General features: G+C 43.1%; 1 protein-coding gene across 6 annotated transcripts in view; it reads left to right on the plus strand.

Moving 5' to 3' along the window:
* Positions 1-14,721, plus strand: part of ZBED1 (zinc finger BED-type containing 1) — a 121,370-nt gene that overhangs the window by 28,250 nt on the left and 78,399 nt on the right. The window contains exons 1-4 of one of the 6 annotated variants that reach the window (XM_081858690.1): positions 3,635-4,112; positions 6,686-6,846; positions 7,421-7,476; positions 9,012-14,497. In XM_081858690.1, coding sequence (XP_081714816.1) covers positions 9,022-11,151 — 2,130 coding nt within the window. In that variant the 5' untranslated portion in view covers positions 3,635-4,112; positions 6,686-6,846; positions 7,421-7,476; positions 9,012-9,021 and the 3' untranslated portion in view covers positions 11,152-14,497. Of the gene's footprint in view, positions 1-2,997; positions 3,245-3,634; positions 4,113-6,685; positions 6,847-7,420; positions 7,477-9,011; positions 14,498-14,721 lie in introns of those variants that run through there. The other 5 variants (XM_081858692.1, XM_081858693.1, XM_081858691.1 and 2 more) reach the window with 5 other exon arrangements.

A 14,721-nucleotide genomic window follows, 5' to 3' on the forward strand; every position in this document is an offset into this window, starting at 1 on the left:
TCTCGACGAATTTCACAGCAAGATTTAGCAAACACCACCTTAAAACCCTGATGATCAAGCTGGGAAACACTCAACAAATTGTCCTGAATATCAGGCGCATACAGGACATTCTTAATAGTTGCATTCAGGCTCTTTAAGAACACAGTTCCCTTAGCCTCACTCGTGAGAACTGTCCCATCTGCTTGATGAATTTCTTTCTCTTGCTTCTCAAGCTGAACAAAGAGATTATCTTTGGCTACGTGGTTGGTACAGCCAGAGTCGATCACGAAGAAACTCCGCCCACGTTGATTAGAGCAGCGAGAGATCAAAGCCTTTGAAGTAGCAGGTGCTTGGGGATTTCGTCCTCCTCCCCCTCTGCCTCTGAAGTTTCCCTTCTTCTTTGAAGATTTCTTGCAGCACTGGAAACTCAAATGGCCTTGTGCTCCACATGAAAAGCACCGCTTCAACTTTAGTGCTTTAACAGCAGCAGTTTCACTTTCACTTTCCCCTGCTGAAGACTCAGGCACATTTTCAAGCACATTTTTAGCAGCACAGTCCCGGCTTTCTTTAACAGCCTGTCTGCGATCCCACTCATTCAAGAGCACGCTAGACACATAATCTTCCGTTAGCCGGTCAGCAGGCATTGTAGAAATCTGGGCAGCTACTCCATCATAAGACTCATCTAGGCTATTTATCATCAGCATTGCAAACACAGCCTCTGAAATAGCCAGGTCTCGCTGAACAAGGTCCTCTCTGAGACGCTTTAACTGAGATAGATGGCTAGGCAAATCACCACCTTTCTGCAACTGTAACCTGCACAGCTTCTTGAAGAAAATCACACTGGAACCAGCATTTTGTCTCAGATGCATATCTCTCAACTTATGCCAAACAGCTTGTGCAGTCTCTTGACCCTCTAAGTTTACCAGCAAGTGGTCTGAAACTCAAAACAATTGTCCCTCGGGCTTTCATATCTGCAGCATGCCACTCAGCCCAATCATCATCATCTTTATCTGGAGGGTTATCTTCTATCGTGTGAAATAGCTTTTCCCTCTGTAAAAGCGCTTTCATCTTTACTTGCCAAACTGCGTAAGTTTCAGGCGTGAGGAGAGGAAAGGACAGAGCCATCTGGCCAGAATGTGCACAGGCCATGTCTGCTATTACTTAGAGCAAGACACTTCCCTCGTGCAAACACAGATAAAGCCTTGGACTTCTTCAGCCACTCTCTCTCCCACTCAAAGCGCAATTAACAGGCAAACAGGCAAACAGGGATGCTATCTTCTTTCTTTGGCAGTCAGCAACATACCTCAAGCAGCAGCAACAGCAACAGCGGCAGCTTGAGCACTCTGCTCCAACACAGCTCTGCTTCTAGGCACCACAAATCAGTCCAGCATGCAGCGTCCGTTCCGCCGTCCAGCGATCAGCAACACACACCTCTGGTGACTGGGATGACTGGGAAGACTGGAACAACGACTGGTCAGATGACTGGAACAACGACTGGGCCCATAACCGATGTCAGCATCGCCCTTGAGCCAGTGTACCAACTGGACTCATGCACTACAGCCCCGACTGGGCTAGGCGAGCTGGGTAGCACTGCCAGAGACCTCCTTTCCCACAGGAACAGGTCACAGTGCTGTGGACTCACAGCTTGGAGCTGAGAGCACCGGATTCACTGTCTCAATAATACAGTCGTTGCGCAGCAGCGTTTTGCAGAGTCTTGCAGAGTATAAACCACTCGGAGAGCAACTCTGTAAAGTATCCTCCTTTTATTCTATAACTACAGCTATGATACAAACTATATACAGAGCTACAAATTCTAAGCATAAATCAATGCTATATTCTGAGTGCCTGCAGCTGTTCTTAGCAGCAATCTTATCTATAAACACGATCTCTTGCACTCTCTCTCCGACACACTGACTGACTCTCTCTGACTCACTCACTTGACTAATTAAGTAGAGAGCAGTACATTGCTCCTCCTCTCTGTAGAGTCAGCAGAGACCTCAGGAGATTCTCAGGAGATTCTTGGGTATGGGAGGGGTGAAATCTCCTCACCTGCTTTTCAACAGCCAGGTGAGGCAGGGGTCAAGAGAGCAGGAAGCTGGCTGCATGACTGCAAGAGTCTTGCCCACATCAATTCCTTCTATTTGTTACTAAGTCATAGATTCTACTGAATGAATGCCATGAATGTGTTGTGCTTTGAAGGATGATTTGGGTACCACAGGCACCCTTGATAGATTGAATACAGGGAATAAGAGGAGGCAAATACAATTCTTTTAACTGAAGTTCTTCTTTTCATGGGTTCTTTTAACCAAGCTTTGTCTTCCCAGGTCACCTTATCCAAGGGCAGCAGCAGCAGCAATATATATTCTAGTCAGAGCCCTCCATGCTGGAAGATAATTGCTGTAGATGAGTTGTGAAGGAGCCCGTGAAAACATTTTAACAAGAGGTCTGACACCTTTAAGGGAGAATTGCATTAGAAACACCAGACTTAAAAATAAACACACCCTCCCTCTTGGCCTGCTTGCCTTCCAAGTTCCTACTGGGCAGAACTGCAGGCAAATTTGAATGTCAGCGTTGAAAGGTATTTTTCAATCATGCATTTAACCAGCGTTTATTTTATTTTTAAAAATCTACTAGTTTGTCTAGTACTTTTCCCCGTAAGGTAGTCAGCAGCTGCTTCCTTTGAGAAATGCGTGTTCCAAAGCAAGTGAAAAAGGCGTTATGTTCTCTATTGTTCCACATTCCGGCAAGTGACCTCATTTCACAGCCTAGCTGGCTGAGAGCCCTATTTCAAAGCATGCAAATTCTTACTGCCGAAATTAGCGCGGGGGTAGCAATGGGAAAGTGTATGTAACCTCAGCCCCGCTGCACGCACGGTGTGGAAGGGAGGGTGTAAGGAAGGGGAGAGCGAGAGACCCGGATCGCGAGCAGAAGCGCGCACATGCCCGGAAAAGGACTTCTCCTCCTCCTCCTCCTCTTCCGCTGGGTGTAGCTAGCGAGTGCTCTGAGCCGAGCGCTCCGGAGCCCGGGAGGCGTGTCGTGTCGCTTGCGCCGTGCCTCCTCCTGCCGAGGGTGGTGACCGGCCTCCTTTCTCCTTCGAGCCGAGAAAAAGCACAAGGAAGAGCCGGAGGCGGCGGCAGCGGCCAAAGAGCCATGTCGCTCCTCTCGCTGGCGCTGCCTGCCATACGAGTCTATTGGATCGGCTTCCGCGTCGTGTTGCACCAGCTGCTCCGCCGCCTCCTCCGACCAGGCTGGCCTTTGAAGCCAGGTTAGTAAGGGCTGCGGGTTTCTGGCGTGGAGAGGCTGGTCAAAGAAGCGCCTCGCTCAGCGCCTGCCACCTCGCCAAGTGGCGCGGGGGGCGAAAGGAAAGCGCGCGCGCGACACGAACTCGCTTTTCTTCCGCCCGGGGCGGCGGCGGAGGCGAGGAAAGGCTTTTTCTTCCAGGGATTATCATTCTGAAAATGGGGAGCCAAGCCAAATTTTTGCTTCCGCGGAAGGAGGGCGCACCTGGGCGCCCGCTTCCCCGGGCTTTGTTTTGTCGCTGCCCGGAGGGGGGACCTTCTTTTCTCGGGCCTCACATAGCAAAGCTTTGGCTCGGCCGTGTCCGTGTCCTTACCAAGCCCCACCTGCGGCTCTCGCCCCCCGGAGACATGCAGATCTCTAGCAAATGCGTACACGCCCCCTTCCAGCCGCAAACCTGTGGCTCCTAGGTTGGACCGACCTGTTATAAGTGCATGCTGTTACAGTTGATAATACAGGTAGTAGGAACCGCGGACAGTGTCAAGGTTCGAAGCTGAATAATACCTAGTGCTGTGGGCAGAAAAGGTACGTTGAAGCAGGCGAGGCGACACACCCTGGTCAAGAGGATCACATTGTCCTAGTAAGACCAATGGAAGCGGTAGGCTGTAACTTCTGAGTCAGTGTGTTTAGGCTACGATTTGTTGGTTATCTAAAGAGAAAAAGCAGATCGTCCCTGCCTAGTGATGCATTTCAGAGTTGCAGTGTGAGGCCGCAGGATCCGGGAAACTACAGAACCTTGGATGGCCACCATCCTCTTAAAAGTAGAGAGTCCATAGCTTTTGAGTTTTCACTTTTCTATCTGTATTTTATGAAGCTGAATACAAACATGCCAATCTGTAAGTAAAGTTTTTAATGTATATTCTGTAACATATTTCAACTGTACCAAGGGGGTGGAGAACCTCTTAAGTTCTAGAATTGTTAACAGTTCAGATGTCATAATGTGTCTTCATTGGATAATGTTGCTCTGTTTTGCTCAATTTCTGATTGCTTTTCATGGTCTGCTTATTTCTTTAAAGCAGACAACAAAAATATAATAAAGTTCACAAGGTAGATGTGACTATTTTTCGAGTCTGAAAGTAATGTTTTACTGTAAGAATAGTTAGGGCTAAAAATACATTGGGCTGTCATTCTTGATAGCAGTGTTTTCTTTATGACATGTTATATTAAAACTTTGCAGCTGGAGTGCAAGAACCATTCTTAATTAGTTTGTGCCTGGGTAGGTTAAACAGTCCTTATTTTGAATGATGTTTCTGCCCTGATGTGGTACAATTAACCCTGTTTAGGCCTGCAGAGATATGCCACATGAGGTCAGCTACTTTCACATGCTAAAGGGACACTGTGTTAAGTCTTATCTTCTGCTTCCTCCTTGCAACAGAACCAGTAGTGTTGAATTCTTCATTTAAATTAATGTTTGATCTATAGGATGTAGCTTTCCTTGTGGCTTAATTGCTGACCGTGTGCATAAAAAAATTTTAGCTGTAAAAAGTTCTTACTGTATTTAACTTTTGGTTTACATTTTCAGAAATCTGTCTCATAAGTGCATTTTGATTGCATTTGATGATGCATTAAATGCATTCTGCACCTTTATTTTATATTCTAAACAGGCCACTAACAGCACAAACCTATGTGTGTTTGTTTGTAAGCGAATCCCACTTAGTTCGTTGGGGCTTATTCAAAGTAAATACATATAGCGGGTGTTGGAAATCTTTGGACCTCCCAATGTTGCTGAATTCTGACTCAGATCATTGACCATGTTTGCTGGGGCTAATGGGAGTTGTAGTTCAGGGCTGAAGGTTCTCCACACACACCTAGATTACATCCGCACCATGCTATTAAAACACTATTATACCACTTTAGAGGTCAGGCAAATTTCTGGGAACTATAGCTCTTAAGGGTGCTGACTTCACAGAGTTGCAGTTCCCAGCACCCTTAAGAAACTACAGTTCCCAGGATTCTCCATGACTGTTTAAGTGGTATAAAAGTGCTTAACGTGTATGTGTGGGTGACCCTAGGATTGCACAGGATTGCAGCCTAAAGACTTCTTCCTTTTTCATCTGAAAAACATGTCTGCTGGATGTGTAATGTGTGCTTTTGTATGTTGCTTTGTACTGTCCACCATCATTAGACCTAGATATATGAGCTTTCCATGTGGTTTACTTATTGCTAGATAAGTAAAATCTACTAGATTTTAAGACTAAGGGCAGGTGTCGTATCCAAGTCCTAGTATCAGACTTCTGACAATGTGTTGAATTAAGGGTGGGATGGCCATGCACAACATAAGGACCCAGGGCTGACGGCAGCCCACATGCTGTACTGATTATCTCATCCCCTTTCCCCACCTATTTGTGGGAATATATATCACCCAGGCTGGTTTATCAACAGATGAAAATGCTATGTTCTATGTTCTACATTAACCCTCTTCTAGCATTTAGGCATGGGACACTGGTGGTGCTGTAGGATAAACCACAGAGCCTAGGGCTTGCTGATCAGAAGGTCGGTGGTTCGAATCCCTGTGACGGGGTGAGCTCCTGTTGCTCGGTCCCTGCTCCTGCCAACCTAGCAGTTCAAAAGCACGTCAAAGTGCAAGTAGATAAATAGGTACCACTCTGGCGGGATACTTTCTGGTTTCATGGCTTTGTCATGCTGGCCACATGACCCGGAAGCTGTACGCCAGCTCCCTCGGCCAGTAAAGTAAGATGGTCAGGGGTCCCTTTACCTTTACCTAGCATTTAGGCAGATGGTGGAGTTGGTGGCAGCAGCTGACCAAAATAAAGACAGACTTTAATCTTTCTCCCTTCCTTCCCAAACAACCTTCCGCTAATGAAGGTTTTACAATACTAAGTTTACAAGCATCTGCCTGTATCTGTGGGGGTTGTGTTCTGGGTCAAAGGGCACACCAGCAGAGTGTGCATAAGCCTGCCTGTTATGACCCCACCACACCCCCATTCTGCCCTCTTCTGGGTCCAAAGGGAACCATGCTTTGACAGTCGCACATCAATTGGACTTGCCTAAAATGGTTGCAACATGTATAGTGGCAGGATGAATCCAGGGAACACCTGAACTCTGAATCTATTACTTAGCAGCAGGCTTGCTACATGCCTCTTGATTATTAATTTTTAAATTATTATTGACTTAAAAATATATGGTTCAAAATTCTTGTGGATTCTTCATGTATTTTTATTTATTTATGTATTCAAAAACAATTTTTAGTCCACTTCCTCTTGCTTCCAAGCTTCTCTGTATTCCAGGAGAAAGTCTCTAGGCCTCAAACTTCTGGACATTAGCCCTAAAACTGTGGCACTTGAAACAAAAGTAGATACTGATATGAATCTTCATATCAGTGTCTCTCTCTATATATGTAACAATTTGAATCTATATATGTTGCTTCATGTTTTGTTTCCCTTGTCAGTTAGGAGTTGTGAGACAACATATTGTGGATCTTTTAAGCTGCTGTCTCTTTGGGAATGATGTGGCAGAACAAGATTGGGTCAATAATTTGGTCTAACAGTTTCAAAGCATGGGTATTAATCACAGTAAAGAATGCATCAATTTCTAAGCAGCGAGGTTTAGGTAAGAATTGCTGCTTCTTATTCAGCAGCAACTGTAATTGCAACTCTTTGAAGATTAGTTTAAACCAGCCAGGCACCTTCTTAGGCATCTTAATTTTTTCAGGATTGACTTCTTAAATATTCTTAGCCTTGAGCATCTCATTAATGAACGTAAATTATGTAAATTTGAATATGTTGAGTAATTAAGTTGCATTCCAAAAATACAGATGTTTGCGGCGTGTATTTGAGTGTCTTAGCGGAATGTAAAAGAGTCAGCATCAGGATATGTAGGCAGACTCTGGTGGTCTGAAGGAGTCTGATAGGCACTCATGAAAGGGGCAGCCAAGAGACTTTCCTGGATGATCTGACACTTATTTGTTATCCCCTAGGGAATTAGTAGGGCACTAATGCAAGGATTCTAGAATTGCTTACACACACACACACACACACACACACACACACACACACATACATCACACTTGCATAGAAAATACAGAGAGATGGCATAGAATATAAAAATCACAATGCAACAATAACAGCAGTAGAAAACAACAACAACATACCAATAGTTGTATTTTTGTTTATTTAAACTGCAGTATTTTCAAACACAAAACAAGACAGGAAGAGAAAGGAAGCTGAAGATCTATGGGTGGTGTGTGTTTGTGAAGTCCCACTGAAACAAATTAGATAATGTGAATTATTTAAATTCAGGCAATTGGTTTAGGGTACATTCCTACAAAACTATGCATGCAAGAGAAGAGTGTGCACATTCAGAGGTGTCTATAGCTTACAAGACTGAACAGGGCAAGCCACTTTTCTTGCTTGCTGATCTTTTAAATTGCCTTTCTTGTTCAGCTGTGGAGCAACTGCAGTGGTGGTTCTAGTTATGTGTAGCTTCTGCCCTATTTATTCAAGATTTTAAGTTGCATTAAACACAGCGTAACATTTGTTTACATATAATCTGGGGGAAAACCTAACTCCATTGACATAAACTGGGTCCCACTCAATAAATATTCTTTTAAATTATTTGCAAGAGGATGTTGAAATCGAAAGTTACAAACAGTTTGGGTTGCTATAAAATTTGGTAATGTCTGGGGCTGTAGAAGTGCTTAATCCTACCTTGTAAATAAATTCACAACATTTTTAAAGCCCACAAAAATGTCTACCGGCCTGCCTGTACAGCCACACATACCTATTTTAATTAACTGTAGTGCACTGATAACCTCAAAGGGAGAGAGAGAAAAGACAACAGTCAACTAATTTACAAAAGCTCCCGTTGAGGCAATTCTTAATCACACAATTGACTGCCCACAGCGAGTATGTACAAACCTGAATTAATTAGGGCTTAAATATTGTCAAGAACTGAGATACTCACTTGCCATGGTGTCTTTCCTCCCATTGGTGTAATGAATTCCTGACCACCTGTGCTTGGATATGGGGAGGAGAGTTCCTGCAGTTACATTGTGCTTTGAAATTGTTATCAGGTCTTATAGAGGTCAACATGACATAGGTCAGCCTGCTTCTCCTTGGGTCCTCAGCTGGTGATAGACTGCAGCTCTCATAACTCCTGACCATTGGCTAAATTGGCTTGGGGTGATGAGACATTTGCAGTCCAACAACATCTGGGACCCAGAGTTGAAGAACACGGAGCAACTCTTACTATCTTCTTAGGCAGAGAACAAGGCAGGAAATCATCCTTGACATTTTGCTGTGCTTTGGAAGTGCTCAGAGTGCCATCAGAAACAAGGCCATGCTGGGAGATAAGCTTCCCCTCCTGCAGAGTTGGAGGAAGGAGCATATTTGTGGCAACCCAATTTTTGGTCAGCTGTCAAGGCCATCCAAAATGTTTTGTTCCCTTAGTGTTTTGTCTGCTGAAATGGCATAAGTTGCTTGCGGTAAGGAGAGGAATGCAAGCTAAAACTGAGACCTTTACACTGAGACATTGGCTCTAGTTCCACATACCATGTAACTTTTAGTTTTGGACAAGTCTTCTGTCAACACCCTGAATTTGCCACATGGTGTCCAGATACATAGGCTGTGGTGTGTCCTACTTGCAGAGTGGGAGCCACCCTCAAACGTATTCAAATAATACTAAGTATATTGTGCTTGTTCACAAAAGCATTGATTTCTCATATTTGATCAGACCTACGCTTTCTCATTTTATGTTTGTTTGCTGCCTTTTATCAGGTGCTCATTAATGAGTGAAGAACCAAAAGGTTGGGACTGTGGCCAAGAAGCAATGGAGAATAAAAGTTTGGATACTTCCCCGTCAGACCTAAAGTTAGTGGCCCACCCGAGAGCAAAGAGCAAAGTGTGGAAGTACTTTGGCTTTGATACCAATGCGGAAGGATGTATAATGCAGTGGAAGAAAATCTACTGCCGCATTTGCATGGCACAGATAGCCTATTCAGGAAACACGTCCAACCTCTCTTACCACCTTGAAAAGAATCATCCAGACGAGTTTTGCGAGTTTGTGAAAAGCAACACTGAGCAAATGAGGGAGGCCTTTGCCACGGCGTTTTCAAAACTGAAGCCAGAATCGTCTCAGCAGGCTGTTCAGGACACCTTAATTATGAAGGCAGGTCACAGTTACGAGAATAAAAAGCACCAAGAGCTAACATTGGCAGTGATTAGCTTAATATGTGAAGGGTTATATCCTCCTTCCATTGTAGATGAGCCAACCTTCAAGAATCTTTTAAGAACGGCCGACCCCAGATATGAACTTCCTTGTAGAAAGTATTTCTGCACAAAAGCGATTCCTGAAAAATATATGGCTGTCAGGGATGTTGTGCTAAAAGAGCTGACTGATATCCCGTGGTGCGGCATATCCTCTGACATGTGGAGAAGCGGGAACCAGAACAGATCCTACGTAACACTGTCAGTTCATTTTCTCAGTAGCGGCGCTTCCAGCTGCCTGGCTGTTAATTCCCGGTGTTTAAAAACATTTGAAGTGCCCGAGGAAAACACCGCAGAGACAATTACGCGAGTACTTTATGAGATATTCATTGAATGGGGAATCAATACAAAAGTTTTTGGTGCTACAACAGATTATGGGAAAGACATTGTGAAAGCTTGCTCTCTTCTCGACATTCCAGTGCAGATGCCTTGCTTAGGGCAAACTTTTAATGCAGGTATACAGCGAGCTTTTCAGCTTCCGAAGCTGTGTGCTTTCCTGTCGAGGTGTCGGAAGCTGGTGGAATATTTTCAGCAGTCTTCAGTAGCCATGTGCATGTTGAGTGAGAAGCAGAAGCAGCAGAACACTCTGCCCTGCATGCTTGTGAGTGATCGTGTTTCCTGGTGGGGAAGCACTCTTGCCATGCTGCAGCGACTGAAGGAGCAGCAGTTCGTAATTGCCGCAGTTCTTGTGGAGGACAGCAATAATCACCATCTGATGCTGGAAGCCAATGAGTGGAATACAATTGAAGGCTTGGTGGACTTGCTCCAGCCGTTCAAACAGGTTGCCGAAATGATGTCTGCTTCCAAATACCCAACAATAAGTATGGTGAAACCTCTCCTTCACATGCTGCTGAACACAACACTAAACATCAAAGAAAATGACTTGAAAGAAATCAGTATGGCAAAGGAAGTGATAGCCAAAGAATTGTCCACAACATACCAGCATGCGCCCGATATAGACATGTTTCTCAACGTTGCAACTTTCCTGGACCCCAGGTACAAGAAACTTCCATTTCTTTCAGCGTTTGAGAGACAGCAGGTTGAAAACAGAGTAGTAGAGGACGCAAAAAGTCTCCTAGAGGAAGAAAAGGAGAACACATTGAGGCCTGAAGAAAAGTTTTTTGCATTGTCTGAAGAGCCACCAGTGAAAAAAATGGCAATTTCCTCTACCCCTCCTCCTACTAGTGCCATCAATAACATGCTTGCAGAGATATTTTGCCAGACAGGGGGTGCTGAAGACCAAGAGGAGTGGCATGCTCAGATTATTGAGGAGCTGAGTAATTTCAAATCCCAGAAAGTTCTTGGACTAAATGAGGATCCTCTCAAGTGGTGGTCTGACAGGCTAGCTTTATTTCCTGTTTTGCCAAAGGTACTTCAGAAATACTGGTGTATTGTGGCCACAAGGGTTTTCCCTGAACGTCTCTTTGGTTCCTCTGCAAACATTGTTAGTGCTAAGAGAAATCGGTTAGCCCCGGCTCATGTAGATGAACAAATCTTTTTGTATGAGAACTCTCGCAATGGGTCAGAAGCTGAGCCAGAGGAAGAAGATGAAGGTGAATGGGGCTTGGATCAGGAGCACATCACTAGTCTAAGTGACACCACAAATGTAAACAGTAGTTTCTTTAATATGCGAGACAGTGGCTTCATGTAGAAGGAACGCTTAATGGTACATTTTCAGAGAAAAGGGTGTTTGTTTTAAGCTGCCATTACCAAAAAATAGTTTCACATGAAGATAGTGTTGTAAATACCAAATGCTTGTAACATAGCTTTGTTTTATGTGTGTGTGTTGTCTTAAATCTCGAGTGCAACCCATGACTCCAAAACACAGAAGTAGGCTTGAGAGTTATTATTGAATTCAATTCCATATTCAGGCAAAACTTTTTAACATGTTAAATGTCTTCTGTTGTTGTAGTTATTATTGTTACTATTACTGTTATTTATTGAATTTAGATACTTCCCTTCTATCTGATGGAGCCCAGGGCAGAAAACACATCCATAGTAAAACAATATTTATTTATTTGTTTTTTTAAAAAAGAAAAACAGCTAACATAACAAATTTCAAAAAAATTACAGGTAAATTTACAGTTACAGGTAAAATGGTTCTTTCATCCAGGGATCCCAGGGTTGCAAGGAACAGTATCTGGGTAAACAGGAGCATGGATGAAGGCAGCCTGGATAGCTCAGTTGGTAGAGTGTGGTGCTGATAACGCCAAGGTTGCAAGTTTGATTCCTATATGGGACAGCTGCATATTCCTACATTGCAGGGGTTGGACTAGGTGATCCTCAGGATCCCTTCCAACTCCACATTCTATGATTTTCAGATTCCTTCTGAAAGTCAGTAATGATGGACACAGACCCACCTCACCAAAAAGAGGAATTTTGTAGGTCAACACCAACTAGGCAGCCCCATTGTAGAATCTGATGTGGTTGATCCTCAAGAAGGTGTTCATTTAGGTAATTGGGGCCCAATCCATTTACGGGTTTATATACTGGCATTAACAGCTTGAAATGGGTCTGGTAGCTCACTGGAAACCAGCAGCACTTTCAGGACCAGTGATGTTCTGTGTCACTTACTAGCCTAGCAGTCACGTTCGACAGCAGTCCAGACAGGTTCCTAGAGCATAGGCAACTGAAGCCAGGCTGTCCTGGTCCAAGAGTGGTTGTAGCTTGTGAATCGGCCTAAGCTGGACATCAACACTCCTATTCATGGAGTCTCTTTAGAGTTGGTGATTTGTCTAAATCCAGGAATACTCTCAGACTACAAGCCTGTTCCTTCAGAGGCAGTGCAGTTCATCCTAGAACAGGCCACATTCCTAATTTCTGGACATGGGAGCCACCACACACAGTATCTCAATTTTACCAGTTTATTGCTGAGCAGCAATCTCCTCTTAGTACTATCTGGTAGCAACCCTACAGGTAGTGGAACCACTGAATATAGTACTTCCAACTCCCAGCTTATGGTCAGTGGTGTCAAAAGTTGCTGAGGGGTGAAGGTGAAACAACACAGTCACCATCCCCATCTCTCTCCTGATAAAGGTAATCAAGGCTATTCTTGTGTCCAAACCAGATCTGAAACCAGATTGGAATGGATATAGATAATTTACTTCTGCTTGCTGGCCACTACCCTCTTGGTCAACTTGCCTGGGAAGGGAATATTGAGAGACTGGAGATTTTCTAAAACCTTTGGAAACCAGGTAGGATCTATTAAAGAAGAGTCAAACCACTACCTATTTTAAGGTGGTGGGATTAACTTCTTCCCACAGTGAGGCCTTCTGTTAGGAATAGGACACACAAGTAAAAAGGGTAACTTCTAAGCAATTACTCAGCCCTTCTGCTACAGACAGAAGTAGCATGTTGAATGGTCAAGCCTAATAGATGGTTTAACTTCATTGCAGAGCTAATTTGCTGTAGGGATTTGAAGTCTTAAAAGCTTTGATCTGAACTTCCTCAAGTGTTTAAATATTTAAAGTTTTAAAGGTAAGATCAGAACACCAAGGGTTTTTTTGGGTTGTTTTTTTTAAAAAGAACCTAATTTAATGGATTGCTTCAAATGTTACTCTCCTCAATAGATTAGTTTCTGTGCTGGAAGCAATATGTGTAATATTTTAAATCAAAGATGCTCATGCTTCCATTCTTTTTTGCCCTGATGGATGTAGTAGAGTCCTGAAACATGTACCTGAATGTGCCCTCAGAGAAAGTGTAGCATGAAATGACTCATTAAGATTTGCTGTACAGATTTGTTGTATTGCTGACGGTCACAGTAAAATATAATGGATCATGAAGTTTGCACATACACAGAAATGTTGAGCATTGTGAGTTAAGGAGATGCTTGTTTAATGTCTTCTCCAGTGAACACGTTTAGGATTGGGTGATAACCTGATTCTTCACCTCACTTTCTCCCTTCAAATAAGAGTCAGTTAGTATAACACGCCAACATTGCCAGATTGGCTGGTTGGCCAGTGAATGTTGGTCATGATTCAACACAAAATTCAATGTAGAATTCAACACATTTAGGCTTAGCAATTTCAGTGGACTTCAGTACATTTACCTCTTCGCTGAATAGTTTCCTTTGTATGATATAGTATCCTCATAAAAGGTAAATTAGAGCTCCAATGGAGGCTATATATTTTATGAAATGGAAGGCTTTATTTTTTTTACCAAAGGGCATGCAGGGATGAAACAAGTTTTAACTTGTGCTTGTAAAAATCCTGGCTGGAGGGAATGGGTGTTACCCTCACCTCCTGCTTCAGACTCCCAAGTTCTGGTTCTGGAATACAATTTTTGCCATGCCTGAACTTGCAGTTGCCCTCTTCTGTAACTCTTCTGATTGAAATTCAAGGAGGATTTTTCAAATATTTTGGAGCTTTATGTTCTGTTTCGTACATGTCTAAATGTTGGCTGGACAGAGATGTCATGTTTTACATTATTTAATGTTATAATATTTAATGTTATAAGAATGGGCTTCAGTGTGCCTTGGGGTCACACACACTCCTTCCCTTTCCTACTTTATGTGTGAAGTGTGGAGATTGAAAGCTTTCACTTTCGGTTTCAAATAAACTGAAGTTTCATATTTTGTCTGAACTTCAAAAGCTGTCTTTCATTCCAGCTCTTGCTAGTTTGAAGTAAACCAGAATCAAACTGATTTCAGATGGTTTTGTTTGCTATCCGGAGGAAGGATGAACCACACATTCCTGAGGTTGGATGTAATGGGGAACTGGTTTATTCAAAACAAAATGCTTTCAGTGTTCTCCCATAGGTGTGAAGGAGGAGAAGGAATGAGTAAGTGCATGAGTTCAAGTGGCTCAATCTCAACCATGGTTTTAATGTAATGTCTAAATTTTGCCAATGGTTCTTATCATTACTATTGAAGCAAAAATTGTCTTGTATCGGTCAAAACAGTATGGCTTTAATTTGAGGATACTGATAGGTCTAATGCCCATGTACACTTAATGAGCTTAATTTTATACCACTGTTATTATAAAATTTAAGTTGGAAATTGTCTGATGGTTCTTTTTGCTGAATAGAACATAATATATTGTGATGATTTAATGTGACTGACAATTGTTTTACCTACAGATGGTTCTTGTAGAGCATTTCTTGGTAAAACTGGTGTACATAAATACATCATTTTGTTTGTATGCCGCCTTTCCATAGGTAAAGCCATGCTCAAGGCAGCTTGCAACATGAATATTACAAACACAACAAAAGTAGTCATAAACAA

The sequence above is a fragment of the Podarcis erhardii genome, assembly GCF_964252035.2.
Source record: "Podarcis erhardii genome assembly, chromosome: 4".
Classification (NCBI taxonomy): domain Eukaryota; kingdom Metazoa; phylum Chordata; class Lepidosauria; order Squamata; family Lacertidae; genus Podarcis; species Podarcis erhardii.